The sequence below is a fragment of the Capra hircus genome, chromosome 2 (assembly GCF_001704415.2).
Source record: "Capra hircus breed San Clemente chromosome 2, ASM170441v1, whole genome shotgun sequence".
In the NCBI taxonomy this organism is placed as follows: Eukaryota; Metazoa; Chordata; class Mammalia; order Artiodactyla; family Bovidae; genus Capra; species Capra hircus.
In genome coordinates this window covers 50,380,201-50,400,515 of record NC_030809.1, presented here as the reverse complement: position 1 = coordinate 50,400,515, position 20,315 = coordinate 50,380,201, and the positions used below count along the sequence as shown (strand labels likewise).

General features: G+C 37.1%; 1 protein-coding gene across 4 annotated transcripts in view; it reads right to left on the bottom strand.

The window, feature by feature from the left end:
* Positions 1,675–20,315, bottom strand: part of ANKRD44 (ankyrin repeat domain 44) — a 314,072-nt gene continuing 295,431 nt past the window's right edge. For 2 of the 4 annotated variants that reach the window (XM_018061342.1, XM_018061350.1), the window contains exons 20-28: positions 19,770–19,887; positions 18,254–18,470; positions 14,584–14,671; positions 13,910–13,993; positions 12,760–12,905; positions 11,720–11,802; positions 9,665–9,747; positions 8,527–8,618; positions 1,675–5,982 (exon numbers count right to left, since the gene is read on the bottom strand). In XM_018061342.1, the coding sequence (XP_017916831.1) occupies positions 5,735–5,982; positions 8,527–8,618; positions 9,665–9,747; positions 11,720–11,802; positions 12,760–12,905; positions 13,910–13,993; positions 14,584–14,671; positions 18,254–18,470; positions 19,770–19,887 (1,159 nt within the window). In that variant the 3' untranslated portion in view covers positions 1,675–5,734. The remainder of the gene's footprint in view (positions 5,983–8,526; positions 8,619–9,664; positions 9,748–11,719; positions 11,803–12,759; positions 12,906–13,909; positions 13,994–14,583; positions 14,672–18,253; positions 18,471–19,769; positions 19,888–20,315) is intronic. The other 2 variants (XM_018061357.1, XM_018061363.1) reach the window with 1 other exon arrangement.

Here is a 20,315-nt window from a genome sequence, read left to right as displayed (position 1 = left end):
TTTAAGCCATCTTTTTCACTCTCCTCTTTCACTTTCATCAGAGACTGTTTAATTCCTCTTCCCTTTCTGCTATAAGGGTGGTGTCATCTGCATATCTGAGGTTATTGATATTTCTCCCAGCAATCTTGATTCCAGCTTGAGCTTCATCCAGCCTGGCATTTTGCATGAGGCACTCTGCATATAAATAAGCAGGGTGACAATACACACCCGTGATGTACTCCTTTCCCAATTTTGAAGCAGTCTGTTGTTCCATGTCTTGCTCTACAATCTTCAAGACTGAGAAACACTAAGGTTTGTATACTTGAATAAGGAGTAAGGCAAGGTAGAGAGCAATACCTCCCTGAACATCTCTAGCAGAAAAAACAAAACGAAACAAAAAACCCCCCCACAAAACATGGTATGGCAGATCAGCATAGAAGAGAGAACACCTACAGACAGAAGTGTGCATTCAGATCAATAAGACACAAAAATTTGAGCGTTTAAAAAACTTCTCTGGGATTCTGTGTCTTCCTGAAAAAGGTGGTAATCGGATTCGGCTAGACTGTGAGAACTGTTAACATTCTAGAACACAGTGATCTGAGGAACTCAGGAAGCTCTCCCCTGTGCCTCCCTCCCCATGTGCCGCTTTTTCATCAGCTGAACACTCCATAATTAGGAATCTGTTTCTCAGTGCTTCTAGGGACTGTTCCTGAGTTATTACCTAAGGAGAGACTATTTGAATGGTGAGACAAATGGAGAGGTAATTCTATGTATATCTTTAAGGACAGTGCTGAAAAGTTGGGTCTTGTGTTACTACGAAGCAATTGAAGAGTAGTAACTTAAGACCCTGGTAGTGGCGGCAGCAACAAAGATAAACATGGTTTATTTCACAATTTTGTGGGTGCCGCCACTACCTAAAGGAGACCAGTCCTGGGTGTTCATTGGAAGGACTGATCCTGAGGCTGAAACTCCAATACTTTGGCCACCTCATGTGAAGAGTTGACTCATTGGAAAAGACCCTGATGCTCAGAGGGATTGGGGGCAGGAGGAGAAGGGGACGACAGAGGATGAGATGGCTGGATGGCATCACTGACTTGATGCACATGAGTTTGGGTGAACTCCAGGAGTTGGTGATGGACAGGGAGGCCTGGTGTGCTGCGATTCACGGGGTCACAAAGAGTCGGACATGACTGAGCGACTGAACTGAAATGAACTGAACAGGTTTCTCCTTTTCCAGTATATGTGATCTATAGACTTTATTATATAGATTACATTATCACATAAATAATTATATATTATTATTAATCACATTTTTCCCTCTTACTTCGGCTGTAAGAAATTTAGACCAAACTCAAATTTAGTTATAACCACTGCATTAAATTTAGAATTCCTGTAGTTTGAGTTCTTTTTTGTTGTCCTAATTTTCCTGTTTCCAGTTTATCACGTCTTTTGTTGCAAGCCAGCATAAATTCTTTATAAAAAATGTTGGAGGCATAAATAGGTAAAATAAATGTAAAATATCTGTCTGAAATATTTGCTTTAATTGTGATTATATAAACAAAAATAGAAAATATAACTCTATCTTGATTATTTTAAAAATTTAAGGTTAATTTGGCTTTAGTAGGGGACAAAAGTTTAAGTTAGCATAATAATTGGCAAAATTATCATAACTGGAAAATTTAAAGACAACACAAATTGCAACAATATTTGTACCGCTTTTATTTGGAAAAATAACCATCTGAATGCATTTCCATAGTATATTACAGTTAAGTACTTCATGACATGATTAGCATTCAGTAGTTGAAAAAGTATTAAACTGTGCTTGAGAAGATTCCAATTGGTTCAAAGTCATTCACTGAACTAAAAGTCATTTCCTCATTTTTATAGTCATGGCATTTACCAGAGTCATTCAACTCCAATTTTCATAAGAAAACATTAAAGACAAAATCCCACTGAAATCATCAAACAATATTTTATGCTGTTACAAATATGTTATGCAAAATATAACACTGGCACCAGATTTGTATCATCACGCTTTGCAAAGATATATTGCACATGCTAAAGCATAAAATATATAGACAAAACTACCAAACAAAAGATATTTGCATTGAATTTTTAGGTCACTGCATAAGAAACTCATAGAATTACATTTTACACACACACTCAGATTGTCACTATCTTAAAATGCTCTTCCCCTATAACACTGACCTATGGTTTATGGTTTTGTAAAAAGAAAGCATTTTAGCACTGCAAAATCAAACATAATTCCTATAGAAAACTTCAGCATCTTCATTTTCATTTCAAAGCAGGTAAAAGGGGAAAGAGGAAAAAAGACACTTTATACATTCAAAGAAAGGCTGAAATGAAAACTCACTGGTATTATATTGCTCTGATAACACTCAAATGAAAAAAAATACAAAACATTTCACAGAATATTTTCAGAATATACAAATATAAAAAGGCACTCTAACTTCATATCACAAGACAAAAAAAAAGGGATGGGTTCTTCAACCAACACAACAGATAAGCAAACCAAGTTGCTCAACAGTACAAAGAATTACTAGTGCAGCAAATCCATTTGATGTTCTTATCCTAATTTAATAATAAAATAATAAACCAAGCAGCTGTTCACTGCCTAAAGTACCAAAACATACTATGGTGCCCTTTTATTAGTGATAAATAGAAATCCCCTGAGCTATTTACTGTAGAATCATAGCAGATTTTAGGCAATTTGGAGATAGTAATGTATTTACCAAGGATAGGCAGACATGGCAAATAGGTAAGTGCAATGAAACATGATCCCTGTGGCTGTGGTTAAAATACAGTCTAAAAATAACATATTTAGGTAAAAGCACAAAACAACCAAGACTCAACTAAAAGCACAATGTTTTCTGTTTTTGTTTTTCTTGGAAAGCTATGTGGCAAATCTAGTTTTCTAGGAGATGTGAGTGAAAAACACAGAACTCAGTTTTTAAAGTCGTTTCTTAAGGGACAAAATTTGGTCTTGGGGAGAGGGAAAAAGAGAAAGAGAGTGGGGGAGAGAGATTCAATAAACAATTCACGGCATGAATTGCACCGTTCTTTTGTCCCCCTCCTTTCTGGCAGTGAGAGTGGGGAAGTCAGAACGCAGCTCCACAGAGACGATGTCGCAGGGCTGTCACTGCCTTGCTGTAATATTTCTTGTTCTCTGTGCTACTCTATAGCAGAAATGGTAACGCTGCTTCACCATTAAATCAGGCATCGCATTTCCTGCTTTAAAGGCCAACTGAGCAAGATTTCCATTTACTTCTGGAAAAAGACTCCATAATATACTACGTTTCTGCAGTGTTAGAGCTCCCTTACTTTCAGAGTTTTGGTAAAGGTAAGGTCATTACTGCTCATTAGCAATTTATCCACTTTTTCAAAACTCATCTTCTCCAAGCAGACAAAAAGGACATAGAAAGGAAAGGAACACAACACCAAGAATTTAAGAGGAAAAAAATACAAAAACAAAAAAAACAATGGCAGTGGTGAAACAAAAGGTTTCAATGAAATTAATACCAGTTCTTATAAGTCCTTTGAACAAGTTCTCATTTGTGAAGAACCCAACATGAATTTTTAATAAAATCCAGAATATTACAGAGTGAAGACTTTTACAGTTAGATGAAATACATAGTATGGTATCTGTATTTGATCCAGGTATGTTAGGACACTGTTTAAAAAATATCTCACATACATTAAGATAGAAATTTCCAGAGTGAAAATGGAACCCATTATAAAATATTGGAGAGCAGTACTCTAATGCAACATGTTTCTGTCCTGTCTCTTCCTCAAGTAGAAAATAGCATGAGCTGGTGATTTTTATTTCTCTTCTTGGTACATGTGCCCACACACTGACAGAGTTCCCCATTAGGTTCCTGGGACCATGAGATTTTCAGCATATTTAGGATAATTTCCGTATCTTTCTTTGGGCCCTCTTTGAGCATATGACCCACTATACACTTCAGTTTTCATCTTGAAGAAAAGCATAAGGACTGCAGTGTATTCTAAGCTCTGAGCTGGCTACACACAGGCTGAGTCATGGACGTTGTACCTTTTTTCAACCGACGTGGAAGAACCTGAGGGTCGGCTGGAAACCTTAACAGTGGAATTTCTGGGCTTGCCCTCAGGAATGCAGGCCAGCCCAGGGAAAGTTCTGTATATTTTCCAGCTTCCTCGTTATTCCAAGTAAGACAAGTAGGAATTAAAACAGAATAAACAATGGATATTTCTCGGCATTTGTTTCATTTCAAATAAATACAAACACATATACATCAAAGTATATGAACATTTTCTCTAGTTTGGCAAAAAATTAAGCTGTGGTAAACACATTATTAGTTACAAATGTTAAGCCATCAGCTAGAAATCTGTGTCATAAGAAATATAAAATACAATAAAGACTTACGCAAAAAGATTACATTTTAACTCCATAGAAAAGCTATTTCAGTTCTTACTTCCACTTTGAAGGAAAACAATTTAAATCTTCAATTTTAGACTGAAGCATTTTGGTCCTTGTGTATAGCTGGCTGATGGACTACAGACACAGATAAATACATACATATACATGTGCATGTGTGCGTGCATAATTTAAAGTCTCATTCTTCTTTTTGTACAGCTATTCCAGGTGCAGAGCGGGGTCCATTTGACCTAGAAGCTTTGGCAGAGGAGAGGGAGCAGACACAGTGTTCACTACGATGATTTCATCATGAAGCAACTTTAATCGGCTTTAATTTCCATTTCACCCATTTCTACATCGTGCTTTCACTTTGAGCTTTTTTGGAGTCACACTTCCACTCACTGAGCATGACTTTGACCGAAAAGCTCATTTAACATTTCACTACTGATGAACAATACTGATGGCTCTTATGTTTTTTAATAAAGTTAGTATTTTGATTTACAGACAAATTAATAAAGGGTAGTTTCATATTTGCATATATCTCAAAGTTTCGGTGCAATATAATTTTCACCTGAAATGTTATTGAAGTGATTCGGGTTCAATCATTTGGTGAAAATTAGTCACAGGCTTGTTACAGGGAGCACTGGGTGCCATATTTTTGTTAAATGAAAACAACAAATTCAATTTTCAGTGGATTTTCCCCTTCATTTGGCAACGTAAACAAAAATCCTCAAAGAGAAGTTCTGGATATTTCAGTACTTACTATAGAGAGGATACCACTAACGCCACCTGGGAAGACTATGAATAATTGGACTCCCTTAAAAAAGATTATTACAGGCATTATTTCTGAAGATGAACACCTCTACCTTTGGCTTCTAATAAGGAAGTAAACATCAAATTGAGCAGAGGTTTGAGGCATCTCCTATCCAGCCCTTCCCTCCCTTCCTTGGGGACATGAATGCCACATTGATACACTTTTGAGAACTCCCCGCTGAGTGAGTACATGAAAAAAAAAAAAAATCTTCCTCTTTGTTGCATTAACCCCAAAGAAAAAGAATTAAATGTTTTTTTAAAAATTCTATATTTAAAATGAGAGGTAGACTTTCACAGAAGTATCTCAGCTCTAAGGAAAACATGAAACAAAGTAAAACCAAGGCCCAGCTGTATGAGAGCTTTGCCCTACAGCCTAGCTGCCTTCCCTGGGCTTGATTAATTCCTTTTTTACTGGCTTCCGAAAGCTCGGCCCATAATAATACTTGAATACAACATAAATCTGGAATTCAAGCTTTGTTCCCTTCCTCCAACACAGGTGGACCAAGGAAAAGCTTCTACAGTCCAAAGTCAGAAAGTTTCAGAATCAGAATCATTTTCATTGTACCCATCCTCAGAGCCTACATTGTTACTGCACAGGCTAACCATGCTACCCAGGTTGGAGAGGGTCGTCCTGCTCAAACTGTCTTTTTTAAAACAAACAAAGTTGACAGCCGTCATTGTACTGGAAGGAGAAAAAGTCATCATGGTAGCCAGAATGAGGGCCAGGCAGTCAGCCACGTCTTTGTTAGGAGCACAAGCCAGGGCCGGGGTATGACCTGGGCATAAATGCAGACAAGGCAGTGGTTAGTCCGGGCAATCCAGAAATGGCGTGAGCATCCCACAGTACATCTCAAACGACCTCACACGTGGAGATGTATGTCGAGTTAGAAATCATGCCAGGCAAAAGGAGTTACTTCCCACAAGTCATGCTTGGGGTGAGGCTGGAGGGGATCAGGAAGGGGTAGACATTTGATGGAGGGCTTTTTTTTTCCCCCAGCTTACATGACAACAACAAGCACTATATTATCCGGAGTTAGGCAGGATTCCAGTCTTCATCTAGTGAACAGAAACATGAGGTGGGGCGGTGTGTGTGACACAATTCCACAAAACAAAAAACAAAAACAGCCACAGGACAATCAGAAAGGTGTTTCCACTTGAGAGCACACACACACCATGCGCCTTGGGCTGGGGTCAGGGCACTCTCATTCTGAGAACAATGACTTTCCACGTCAGATTAGAGAGGATGTTGAGAATCAGGTGTCTGTAAGAGTCAGTAACACTGTTTTGTCACTTTATATATACTTTACATGAAGAATGCACCAGGAAGCTGGTTCTAGAGAAATAGAATCATTTGAGTAGATGAGATATAGCACTGGTTGGTTGTGGTGAAATGTACTACCATTTAAAAGAAACTTAAACAGAATTTTAAATAATGTCAACACCACTAGCCAAAGTCCTAAATCCTAAATGTAACAGATATGGGGAGATTGCTGTGTGCCATAGAGTCATGTCATTCTCGACTATGTGAACTTGATGGATCAAGTCTGGAAGAGAAAATGATTTCAACATATGAAGCAGGAGCCACAGGGAGGTAGATGAAATCTTTGATTTAGTCTACCCTTATTCAACCTTTATTCTATTGGCTGAAGAGGTTTAGCCTGCCCCCTCTCCTGGCTAAACTTTCTACTAACCACTGGCTCATTTTATTCAGAGGCACTGGCTCAAAAATCTTAATTTTTTGCTGTATCATTTGTTAGCACTTGACCTGATTTCTACTCCCCTCCCTGCTTAACAGATGAGTCCTCTCTGGTATGAAGACAAACAAGAATGGACAGATACCTTAACATTCCATTCCTTAAAGGTCTGTGATAAGTAATTAAGATTGCAGTGCCGTACGAAATCATCCCAAATGTTCCTAGGCCTTTAGGGTGTAGCTAAGCGGTGGCTCAGAGGATAAAGTGTCTGCCTGCAATGCAGGAGACCCAGGTTCGATCCCTGGGTTGGGAAGATCCCCTGGAGAAGGAAATGGCAACCCACTCCAGTATTCTTGCCTGAAGAATCCCATGGACAGAGGGGCCTGAGCGGGCTACAGTCCACGGGGTCGCAAAGAGTCAGACACGACTGAGTGACTTCACTTCACTTCACTAAGCTCTGATACAGGCTGTGGTTCTCCAACCCTGGTGCACTTATTCTTGAGGTTGCTATAGGCTGAACAAGCCCCAGATATATCAGACTTACACTGCAGAAAGGCAAAACTAATTCACTCTGGTCTCTTGGATCATTTTGGAGAAAACTGTGGGCCTCTGCACTCCAACCCTAAAGTATTAATGTATATATATATATATTGGTAATAAGAAGGTGAGGAAAGGTGGGGCAGGAAGACCGAGGAGATGGAGTAATAGAGAACTTTTTGCATCTCCTACGTGAGTCAGGCTGGGGACAGAGCGGGGTACATGCTAGGATAAACGGGGCTGCAAAACCAAAACTAATAGGAGTTAGCTAATGATGTCATATGGCTGCTTACTTCTGAGAAATAGGCATGAGCTGCTAATTCCAATACCTGTAATAAGCAGTTGAATTATGTTAATACATTTTATAATACTTGAATTAAATGCCACAATTAATGCCACATTCAAAAAATTACTGAGTTGATAAATATCCAGAAGTTCCTCTTTTGCTCCCCAAAGTTAAAAGGCATGGTAGTTTAATATAATTCTTGTACTCATGAGCTTTCTATATTTCTTAGGAAACAGAGTAGAAAGCTTCTGTTAAGAGTTAGTTCATTTAGAAAAAAATGTGGTCTAGATCAGAAGATTTCAAGCCTAGATGTTAATTTAAAAATTTTACTCATGTTCCCCAAATATCCATACTGAAAATACGAGTTCTAATCTGTTCTGTAAAATAATACCTAGAGGTTTGATCTCAGAATGAACTGAAATACAAAGATGTTTTAACTTGAGCCCTTGAGCATGCACCCATGACACATGTGATCCCTAACTCTTCAGCATGTGCAGCTAAAATTTCATTTGAATACCAAGCTGAGTGTATCTAACATATTTCAACCGCCATGCTGAGGACTTTGAGACCAGCTGCTCACATGACATGCACATGGAAGGCACTGGTGGACTGCAGGGAGACCATGTGTTTTACAACAACAGACAGGACAAATTATCCTTGTTTGACTGCTCACACACAGGGAACTTCCAAGAGAAAGAGAGTTCTCACTGCTTTTTTAAACTAGCTCCTGGGTTTCCCATTTCCCTCTGGCTTCATAGCAGGTGCACTGGCACCTGAAATAATGGCTTACTTTTCTCACTTACCATTTTCATCTACAGCAAGTACACAAGCCCCTTTGGCCAGCAGCTCCTCAACAACCACTTTCAAGCCATTGCGTGCAGCCACATGGAGGGGTCTGAAAAAAAAGACAACACCAAGTGTCAATCGTGATACATATTTGTATGAGAATGTGGCATTTTGAGTAGTCTGTGTGGTTGAAAGAAAGAAAGGACTTGAGAATCTGTAAATAACACGAGTATTTTTACTTTTTCAAAAAAGGTTTCTGAAGAGCTAAAGATCCAACTGTTCTTCCATTGGCCCAAATTCGTCTGCAGATATTATTGTACAAATATTTTACACCTCAAACAACCTTAGTGACAAGTCACAGGGAGCCAGAGAAAGAACTCAAGTTCTGGTGAGTTTTCTAGAAGATTCTTTTCTTACTTTCTACATCAGTATTTGAATCACTGTTTCACACAGTTAATAAATACAAAATCAATGATTGGTGTTACTACCATCCATATACAAATCTTAAGCCTTGTTATTACTAAAGGCATGGAATGAAGTTTTATTGAATTTAGAATATCTTAAAGAATAATGTCAAACGATATATTCTGCTATTCTGCTTAAAAATCTTAATGGAAAAAAATTCTTATATTTCTTTGCCCTTAAAACAAATGCACAGGTAATTTCCTAAAATGGAAAATGAAGCAGCTTTTGGGTCTTTCACACTAAGGATTACACTGAATTATATTAAAATATAATAACGCAAACAGCTTAAATGCTTCAAACATTTAACCTGATTTATAAAACTTGTTTTCCAGTAAGAATACATAAAACTAATACATTAAAAAAAATAGTTTCTCCTCAAATATGGCGGCTGATAAGATTTTCTAACAACCCATTATATTTTTAGTACTACCTTAGAAATATCAGCAAGGAAAAACACAGACCTCACAAAATTCTATGAAGGCGTATCAGAAGAAAATCTCTAACTAAAAATGTCTAGCTTGGTCAGCAATTGTAGATATGCGACCATGAACTTCACAAAGGAAAAGCCAGATTTGTGTCTTTCATCACTGCGTCCCCCAACTCTAGCCTAGAATACAGCACATTTTTATTATTGGTCGAATGCATGACTATGAATCTGGGACTTAGTCAAGCTTTAGTAGTCACACTTACGTCTGCAGTGCATTGTTTTTTGCATTAATAAGGCTCTCATCTTGTATCTTGTCAAGTATTAACAAGGCACATTTTTCATGACCCTAATGAAGGAAAACAGATAAGTAAATGGAACAAAGATACAGAAATGTTCTGGGGAAATCACTTCAGCATGCTTTAACTTTAACATGTATTCCCTGCCTAATATCAAAATAGGCTATTTTCTGAATAATACATTTTCTTCTAAGAGCAAATGGTTAAACAGCCTTAGATTTTCAAAGATTCTAAATAAGGTGTTTTAGAACTTGATTAATATAAATCTGATCTAAAATATTACAATTTTTATGATAACTTTTAGAATTACTGTCCAGAGAGCTGAAGCTGATGCTATGTCAGCTAGGTCAGCAGATAAACAGAGAGTAGAATTAGGAGTGTCCTTTAAATTCTTCAACAAAGCTTTTTAAACACAAGTCAAGTCCCATCTCCTTCCTCAAGCCTTCAAATACCACTTCAGTATCCACCTATCTGTATCATTCATCACTGGCTGCCTTATATTATAGAGTCTTTTCCAGCAAAGGTCATTCTTTTCTTCCTCATTCAAAAGATACCTCTATATGTTATGACTAATGATAGTTTAAAATCTAGAGCATCAACTAATAAAATAGAGACCCTTTTGGAACTTCAGGCCCAGTACCTGGTTAAGGGGTGACCACTTCCTAAACCCTTGACACTCAAAATGTGGCCCAACAGAATAGCAGGATCAGCATCACCCAGGAGTTAGAAATATTAACCCTCAAGCCCAACTCTTGGATCTACTAAATTAGAATCTGCATTTGAACCAGATTATCAGGGGATTCATTTGCACAATAAGTCTGAAAAAGCATTGTACTTATATTCATGAAAACACTACAACTTGACATGAACTTCAGGAATCTGAGCACTTTTTGTGGTATCCACTTTTTGTGGATCATGAAATGGGAAAATGTAACCAATGAAAGGAATAGCTGAGACTTCTGGTACCACTGGGTATAGATAACACTTTTAATAATGCAACTATATTGGAACAAACCACCATCACTGGTGTCAACTAGCATCATATTACAATGCCTTATAAGGGAGACAATTTTAGAAGTGCCCATGGAGTTTTCATTGTCATGTACTGCTGGTGGAATGTAAATGGTTAAAACCTTATTACAGGGCATATTGGTCTTAGAAGTGTTCACAGCCTTAGACTTACTAATTTCATATTTAGGGATTTATTCAGATTATTATACTACAATTAGTATTATTTGTAGTAGCATATATTTGAAACAAGGAAATGTTTAACAGTAGGGGATGGGTTGAATCAAGGGTAGCACAATCCTAAGGCAGGGTTCCATACATCTTCTAAAACACTATAATACATGATGTCTGAAAGGAAGATATTCATAATATATGATTCAGTAACGAAAGCAGGTTATCCAACAATATGATCCCACTCTCATAAAATCATACATTTATCTCTTTACAGAAGCAGGAACCTTGAGCTATATGTGAACATGATGCTCTTAAAACAAACACACACACACACACATTCTTTGCATTAAACTACATACCAGAAGAAAAGGTAGACAATAGAAGCATACCTAAATGAATACATTTATTTGCCTCATAAAAGAGTATTTTTGGCTGTGTTATTACAATGTCTTCAAGCAGAATAAATGAAAACATGTGGAACTGCTTATATTTTAGAAGCCATTTAACTAAGCTCCTAACCTGTGTTTAAAGGCAAAATATGAAAAAATAAAAAATAAAAAAAATAAAAGCAAAATATGATACCACAACCATGAAGACAGATTCAGTGGCAGCATCAAACCAGATTGTGGCAAGAATTCAAGTGGCAAATTCCCTGAAAAGCATAGCCCATCAACCCCTTTGTGTGGGTCTGCCTTTTGCTTCCCCCATTGATTCCACTGAGAATGACACCATCCTGGGAAAACATACATCTTAATTAAGAGCCATGATACACACATTTCTGATGAACAGATTTAGGTATTATTATCATTAAATAACAGTGTTTCAAATCCTTTTACATACTTTACTACTAGCCAAATGTAAGGATGTGTTCAAGTCCTTATCCTTCACAGTCAGGTCAGCCTGGGCACTGTTCACCAAAATATCTGCAGAAAAAGCCAAAAGATAGTTACTAAGACTACATTGTTAATTACATGCATTTTGAAGAAGTTACTACCAAAACAATAATGCTTTTAAATTTGTATACTCACATTACCATAACTAATATTTTTAAAGAAAAAAGGAACAATTTATTGCCATGAAAGTGAAAGTGAAGGTCACTCAGTTGTGTCTGACTCTTTGTGACCCCATGGACTATATGGTCCGTGGAATTCTCCAGGCCAGAATACTGGAGTGGGTAGCCTTTCCCTTCTCCAGGGGATCTTCCCAACCCAAGGACTGAACCTAGGTCTCCTGCATTGTGGGTGGATTCTCCCAAGGATATTGGAGTGGGTGGCCTATCCCTTCTCCAGCAGGTCTTCCCAATCCAGGAATCGAACCAGGGTTTCCTGCATCGGAGGTGATTTCTTTACCAACTGAGCTATCAGGGAAGCCACTTTATTGACATAGTTGTTCTATTCAAATCCAAATTTCATAGTCATTAATTAATTTTTTATTTCTTTGGCTGCTCCAGGTCTTAGCTGCAGCATGCATGATCTTTAATTGAGGCACACAGGATCTAGTTTATTGATCAGGGATCAAATCCGGGTTCCCACATTGGGAGCATGGAGTCTTAACCAGTGGACCACAAGGGAAGTCCCTATAGGCATTAATTTTAATTGCCTTTACAGTTTTGTTATTTCCAGGTAAAATGATTCTATTGTTCTGTTTGGTTTCTAAATGTTGACAGATTTCACTGTGGAAAGGTGGGCTCACTTCGACAAAGTCTATCAATAACCAAGTTAGCAGGGAATTAAAAATGAACAGCAAGTAGCTCAGGTGGCTTAAATACAATGTTGGTCTTCTCTAACATGTATATACCGAGAGGATGATCACTTTCCCACGTTTACATTCCTTTGGTTTTAGACAGGCCTAAACTCCAAGTCCACAAGTCAAGCACATACCCACGGCACCAGCCTGCCCGTTCTCAGCAGCCATCATCAGTGGTGTTTTCCCTGAATTGTCTGCCGCGTTCACTTGAGCATTGTGTCTGAGAAGAAGCTGCAAGCACTCCACGTGATCAGCAAATGCTGCTGCATGAAGTGGTGTCCTAACGATTTAAAACAAGTATGATGTTAGCTTCCTACAAACTTAACACATTCCCTTTCTATATGTGCCTGAGAAACATGTGCGTGGCGTCATCTCAGGGATTTAAAACTTACTGGCTTACAGAGATGGTGACCAGGTTCCCCCAAAGGCCATTCAGGGTAGACACTGAAGTGTCGCCTATGTGAATGGCACCCCTAGATTTGGGGGGGTGTAGGCAGTGGTCCTGATAATAAAATCAGCATCTTTACTGACCCTTTAATCTTGAGTTCCAATGACCTCTCTCATCATTGATAAACATACTTTCAAAATTAGGCCTTAGATTTGTAGATAATTGGTTATTTTTTTAAAAAGCCTACATCATTTAATGTGAATGGCTGGTTTCTTTGGGAGGACAATTTGGCATGATTTATCAAAATTAAACACTATGATCTTTGAACCAACAAATTTCAATCCTAGCACTTTTATCTCTCAGATGTATTTGGTCATGCAAACAGATACATGTACTATTCACTGCAACATTCATTATAACACCAAAATTCTGAAACAACCTAAATATTCTTCAAAGGAAGACAAGCTGATTAAATTATAACATCCAGTCAATGGAATAACATTAAGCTTTAAAAAGAATATGGTAAATATATATGTTCTGGTATGGAAAGATCTCTAAGATATATTAAAAGGAGAACATTAATATAGAATGTTCTCATTTGTATAAAAAGAATATAAGCATATGTATTTTTATATATTTTTGTAGTTATATATATAAAATATTTGGAAGAAAATAAAAATTTAGAAAGAACATTTTAAAGTAGTTTTCTCAGTGGACGAGGCTGGGGCTTCTGGACTAAGACGGTAATTTTTTAATATATCATTTATTATACTTAATTTTAAAAAACATGTCTATATATTACTTTTTAAATCAAAAACATAGATGTTTGGCCACTCTGTAGCCACAAAGAAGGCTAAGATTCATCAGACAAGAGCCATGCTCTTAGGATCACTTACCTGCCTTTGTCATCTCTACAATTGACAATACTGGAATCTATGGCCCCGAGTAACAGTGATGCACAATTCTCATGATCATTTATTCTAAAATGAAAATAGATTTAAAAATTTAAAATCCTGCTCCCTAAAAAATTATATATCCCCTCCTACTCCATCTTTCTATGCACTGTATCTTTAATAATCTGATGCATTTAAACATTTTGACACAAATTTTGAGCAAAAGTTTCATTTACCAAAGAAGAATTTCAACATTATGAAGATTGGAAAATTACCATATATGAAATCTTCCTGGAATAAAATGCCTAATTATCCACATGGGTAATATTGTTAACCCCAATTTATTTTTAGAATTTGGCTGACAAGTGTGACTATTGATACACCTGAAGAGCTCTTCACATGGTGTATACTGTGTTTCTCAGTCCACCCCTTCCTACCATTTCCCTGGGTGGTTTGTGAGCCACCTTGGAACCATGGCACTTCACAAAAAACTCCTGAAAAATCATTAACATTAGATACTGCATTTTGACATCAGACTTATTTGCCTTTAGCAGCAAAATGGAATATACTGGTCTTATCTGTAATCTAAAAGCGTTTTCCTTCTGCCAAAAGCCATTTCTCTAGGTGTAGTTTAAAGAATTCAAGCCACACCCTTAACTTCCAGTGTTTCTACTTACATTGCACAGTGCAGTGGAGTGAAAGGATTACCGATAAATGTTCGAAAACATTTCTGCTCCAAAAGTACCTCTATACAGTTTTCATTACCTGCAAGGAACCAAAAGAATTTAGAGACCTTCTAAGATGAAGCTTTGTTTAATGAAAGTTTCTATTTTTTCATTAATTACTGAATTCTGGCCTATGAATTTTCCTGAATTGACTGAATGATCATTCTCCATGGAATAAAATTTACCAAATGCCAAAATGTTTTTAACTATGTTCATAAGTGTTCTGAGATATAATGAATAAATTAAGCAGTGATGAGAAAGAGACCTCATCTGCAAGCAGAACAATTCTACTATACTCACAGCTCTTAGTAGATAGGTGCCTAACATAGGTATGCCTCAGTTTGTCCATATTTACAACAGAAAATTTCCCTTTTACCCACATGACTAGGTTCACTTATAATTTATGCACCCTAGGGAAGGGAGGAACATGTCATTGATAAAAAAGAGTACTTACGATAATGCAGGTTAAAGGACTTTGACTGTAAAACACTATATAGTATTTAAAAGGGTACCAAGAACAGTTCCTGGAAAATAGTATGGACCCACTGAGTATTTTTTAGGGAGTAGATGAACAAATGTGAATAATTACTTTCAACAAAATGGCAGGTAGTTTTCAAATCAACTGAATTTAAGTAAGGCCCCAGCTCTGTGAGCTTACTTGTTATGTGATCTGTGAGCCTCCATTTCCTACAAAAAAATCGGAGAAGGAATACCTGCCCTATTGATGTCACAGGATGATGGGAAATTTATTTGATAAAGGACCTAAATGAGGTTTGTGAAGCAATGTTCTCACACAATTGTTAAGGCAAGAAGGTAAAGCTATTTGGCTTTGGAATATGGATTGTTGCCCTGGAAACCTCTTCTTGGCTGAGTTCTGTGGCAAATTAGAGCTCTCTTCTGATCTACCCCAGAATTATGTTGATTGAACAATTTTAAGTATTAAAATAAGTCAAACTTTTTTTGTACCTAAAGAGAAAAAAAGTGAAACTTTGCTTTTAGGAAGACTGAGAAGTATATGAAGTAATGAACATACAAATCCCCTAATTTTATGTAAGTTATACTGCTTAGCTTTCTAACTATATCCAACTCTGACTCAAATATTCCCAGACATTTCAACCTATTACTATGAATTTCCCTGAAGGACCTAGCTTGGGGCAGCATCTACATAAGCCATTTCTTGCAGGCTATTATGAATCTCAACCTAAAGGTCTGTGTAGGTAGGTCTGGGGATCCTTGAATGACTTTCAGTGTTTCCAAATGCTCAGTGAAGGAGATTCTGGGAAGAGGGGAGCTTAAACCTCCAATCTGGAAGACTACACTGGAAGTGTAGATTCCAGTGGATTGTTTAGGAGAGGCCTGCTCCCCTTCCCCTGCTTGTACCTGGAGAGGTCTTGGAACAGACAGACCTATCACCTCTGCCCCATCCAACTCCACATGGGAGAAAATGTGGTCTGTGGGAGGTTTGCCACCTGCTGTTATAATCAACACTGGCACTCCATCACCCCCTTCCTGTAGGATTTCCAGTGCCAGATAGATCTTGCACCTTAACTCACATGGGGGTTAGGGAGACCTTACCCATTAGCAAGTAAATTTAAAAAAAAAAATCACAATCCTCCAATGGCAGGGAGGGAACAAAACCAAACTGAAAAAGTGGAAAATTTGACTCTTACTGAGGTCAGAACCAATGAAAAAAAGAGGATCATAATAAAAACATAATGAAAGATCTTAAACTGATACAGTTAGAGCACCATAATGGAGAAGGCAATGGCACCCCACTCCAGTACTCTTGCCTGGAAAATCCCATGGACGGAGGAGCCTGGTGGGCTGCAGTCCATGGGGTGGAGAAGAGTCGGACACGACTGAGCGACTTCACTTTCACTTCACAGAGCACCATAAAACTTTTCTGGACCCAATAATCATAGTTTCTGAGTGAAACTTTTAATAGAAGAATTGATTATGGATAAATAAAACAATAGAGGCACAGTAAGAAATATATGGACATGAATTTGCAAACTCTGGGAGATAGTGGAAAAGAGAGGAGTCTGACGTGCTACAGTCCACAGGGTTGCAAAGAGTCGGACAGGACTTAGCAACTGAACAACAACAAGAAATATTTGGGAAAATATTTGTGTAAGCTTAGGGGTAGGAGATCTTTTTAAGCAAGACTGTAAACCTACACACCATAGAAGAAAAAATCTCACAGAGTCAACTACATAAAAGTTCAAAATCTTTACATGGAAAAAGATATCACCAACAAGGAGCAAAGACAAATAGTGAACTGAGAAAAAAATGTTTGCAACACACATAACACAGAGAGGATTCATATTCTAAGACAAGGTGCTCCTACAAATGTGTGAAAAAAGATAAACAACTCAATAGGAAAAAAATGAGCAATAGATGGAAAAAGTAATTTCCCGAAGAGGAAATGCAAATACATAAATCAGTACACAATTAGACAAGGAAACACAAAATAAAATGAGATACCCTTTTTTTGTCCTTCAAACTGACAAAAACTAAAAAGATGATATGACCTTGGGCTAACAAAAGCTTTTATTACAGTTGGTGGGGGTAAAAATTATGCCATACCAAAGCAGTATGGTATAATTTATTAAAGGTAAAAAATATACAGGCCCTCATCAATAATTTTACCTCTGGAAATTTATCTAACAGAATAAAATACCATGATATGAACATACACACTGTAGTACTGTTTATAATGAGAAAAAAACCTAAAAACAATTTGAATGTTCATCAACAGGGATCTGGTTGAATAAATATTAAATTCTGATATACACACTCATACTCATGCATGTCTATACCTATTTATCTGCTATAAAATATTCAACTATTAAAAAGATCAATGCATATAGATATACATTGATTTGTAAGGTTATCTGCAATAGAATGTTGAGTGAACAATAAGAAAAGTTATAGAATATTTGTTATATGATTCTAGTTTTAAAAAGATGTATATACATATATATTGATTTACATTTTCAAGGGAGAATTATGAAAAATAAATACCAAATTACATCAAAAAGTGAGCTTGGAAATGACTTAATTTTACTTTAGAGGCTTCAGTATTTTTTAAATGTAACAATTATCATGCATTGAACTTTTTCTACTCATATAAGTGAAACACAAATTTTAAATCTCCTCAGGAGCAAGTGTAACTAAATAAATGGGACCATGAGACATAAAAAAGCAATGCTGAAAGATAAGTCAGGCACCTACCAGCTGTCAATTGTGACATTATTACATCATATTGTTTTGGTTGTTTTTAGCTGTATTATTTCAATTCCTTGTAGGACCCTTGGTTATCTCATATAGAAAAGAAAGCCTGATTTAAACTAGTTAGTTCATCAGAAGTTCTGATGAGGAGTTACATGTTACTGGTTAACAAAAAACGTAAAGTGCATTTTCATTCCAATATGGCATCACGGTAGCCACAGAGGGAAAAATATTTTCTAAAAAAGGTATTTTTGTTTGTTTTGCAGTATCTGAATGCAGAAAGATAGGATACCTTGGTTACAGCATCATGTTATGTTCTCACTTCCTTTGAGATCACAGTGGTGTTGGGATAGGAAGTCTATCGAAATCAGTCAAGTAACAATTAACTCACCATTGTAACAAGCCCAGTGCAGTGGCGTGTAGCCTTGGTTGTCTTTGAAAGAACAGTCCTCCTCGGAAAGCGCCATCTGGAGCAGCTCACTCAGCCACGTAGCATGGCCACGAGCAGCTGCATAGTGCAAGGGTGTCCTCCCTCTGGAATCTTTACAGAGAATCGACACTTCTTGTTCCAGCAGCATTTGCACACATTCCTCATGTCCCGTCATAATCTGATGCATCACAATTAAAAACACAACACAAATCTAAGAAGACTCAGCAAGCAAAGTTGTTGACTAAGTGAGATTAGGCTCAAAGTAAGTGGACATAACACCCAGGTCTTAAGGGAAAAGACTCTTATCCTATTCCAGAGAAACGCTGAAGAACCTAGCAGGAATTCATAACATAAGGGTCTGTGTGAACACCAGCATTTTAGAAACATCTCTTGACTTGCCAAACATAACCATGGAAAGTATCATGATGCAGTGGAAAGTATCAGCTTTAAAATCAGGAAGATGTGAGTTAAATTCTAGCTCCCTCTTGTATAACTTGGACAGGTTAATTTATCTCTCAATGCCTAACTTTACCCACCTGTAAATGGGGATAGTAATAATGACCTCATAGGCTGTTGTGAGGACTAATGAGATATGTAAAGGCTCCCAGACTGCTGTGTGGCCCATAGGAAGTACCAAAAAAATAAGATCTATGATTATGGCATTAAACATTTAGAGTTCCTCTTCTTTTCATTGATCATGGTGGTCAGCACCATCTTTAAATAACAATCCCCTGATTTCTGCTTTTGTTTCATATAGATTACTTGCTATACTTTAAAAAACAGTTCAGCAGGTGTGTATGAAGAATTACACACAGTGTACTTATTTCAGCCGAGTACATACTTCAGGTGGTAAATGGGCCCACATTGTAATAAAGAACAATTAAAAATAGCGTGGTTACTCAAAACTAGGTAATCATCAGAATAAATTACAATACCTGCACACAATGGAGGATTAAAACAAGATAGGGCAGAAAAATATTTAGTGATATGGACAAAGGTACTTGATATATACTATAAGAAAAAAAAGTTCCAAATAGCATCTTTAGTATTATTTTTAAGATTTAAAACAAATCTATATTTAGAAAAAAGATTGGTGATATATATCAAAAAGTGGTTATCTCCAGGAGGTAAGATTACTAGAGATTATGATTTTTTTATTTGTGCTCTAAGATTTTTTTTGCAAATCTCCTATGACGTGCATGCAATCAGAAGGCAGAACCAAGTCTTGCAACAATAGATGTTCATGTTTCTATCATCACAGTCAAACATGACAACTCAAGAGCAGAACCTAAGAGTACCTGTCATTATTTTATCTTTGCAAGAGATTTTATAATTTCTTTTTGACTGACTGAGGTTAATTGGTTATCTCAGGCAACAATCTTCTTACTAAAAATTCATACGGAGGTAAAAAAAAAAAAGAAGAAGAAACAAGTTCACTACAGAATTGCTTGACTAAAGCTAAGGAAGATGTACATACCCCTCTGTGTAAAGCTGTGCAGCCCATGATGTCGACAGCATCTACATTTGCTTCCTTTTCAAGTAACAATGAAACAGCATCACTGTGTCCATACGCTACTGCAAGCATTAGTGGGGTTCTAGGAAAAGAAAGAAATTGGGCTTTTATTTTTAATTAATGTATTTATTTTAATTGGAGGATAATTACTTTACAATATGGTGGTGGTTTTTGCCATACATTGACATGAATCAGCCACAGGTGCATGTGTCCCACCCATCCTGAACCCCCTCCCACCTCCCTCCCTACCCCATTCCTTGGGGTTGTCCCGGAGCACCAGCTTTGAGTGCCCTGCTTCTCATGCATTGAACTTGTACTGGCCATCTATTTCACATACAGTAATATACATGTTTCAATGCTAGTCTCTCAAATCATCCCACCCATGCCTTTTCCCACAAAGTCCAAAAGTCTGTTCTTTACATCTGTGTCTCTTTTGCGATATTGTATATAGGATCATCATTACCATCTTTCTAAATTCCATACATGTTAATATATAGTATTTGTGTTTCT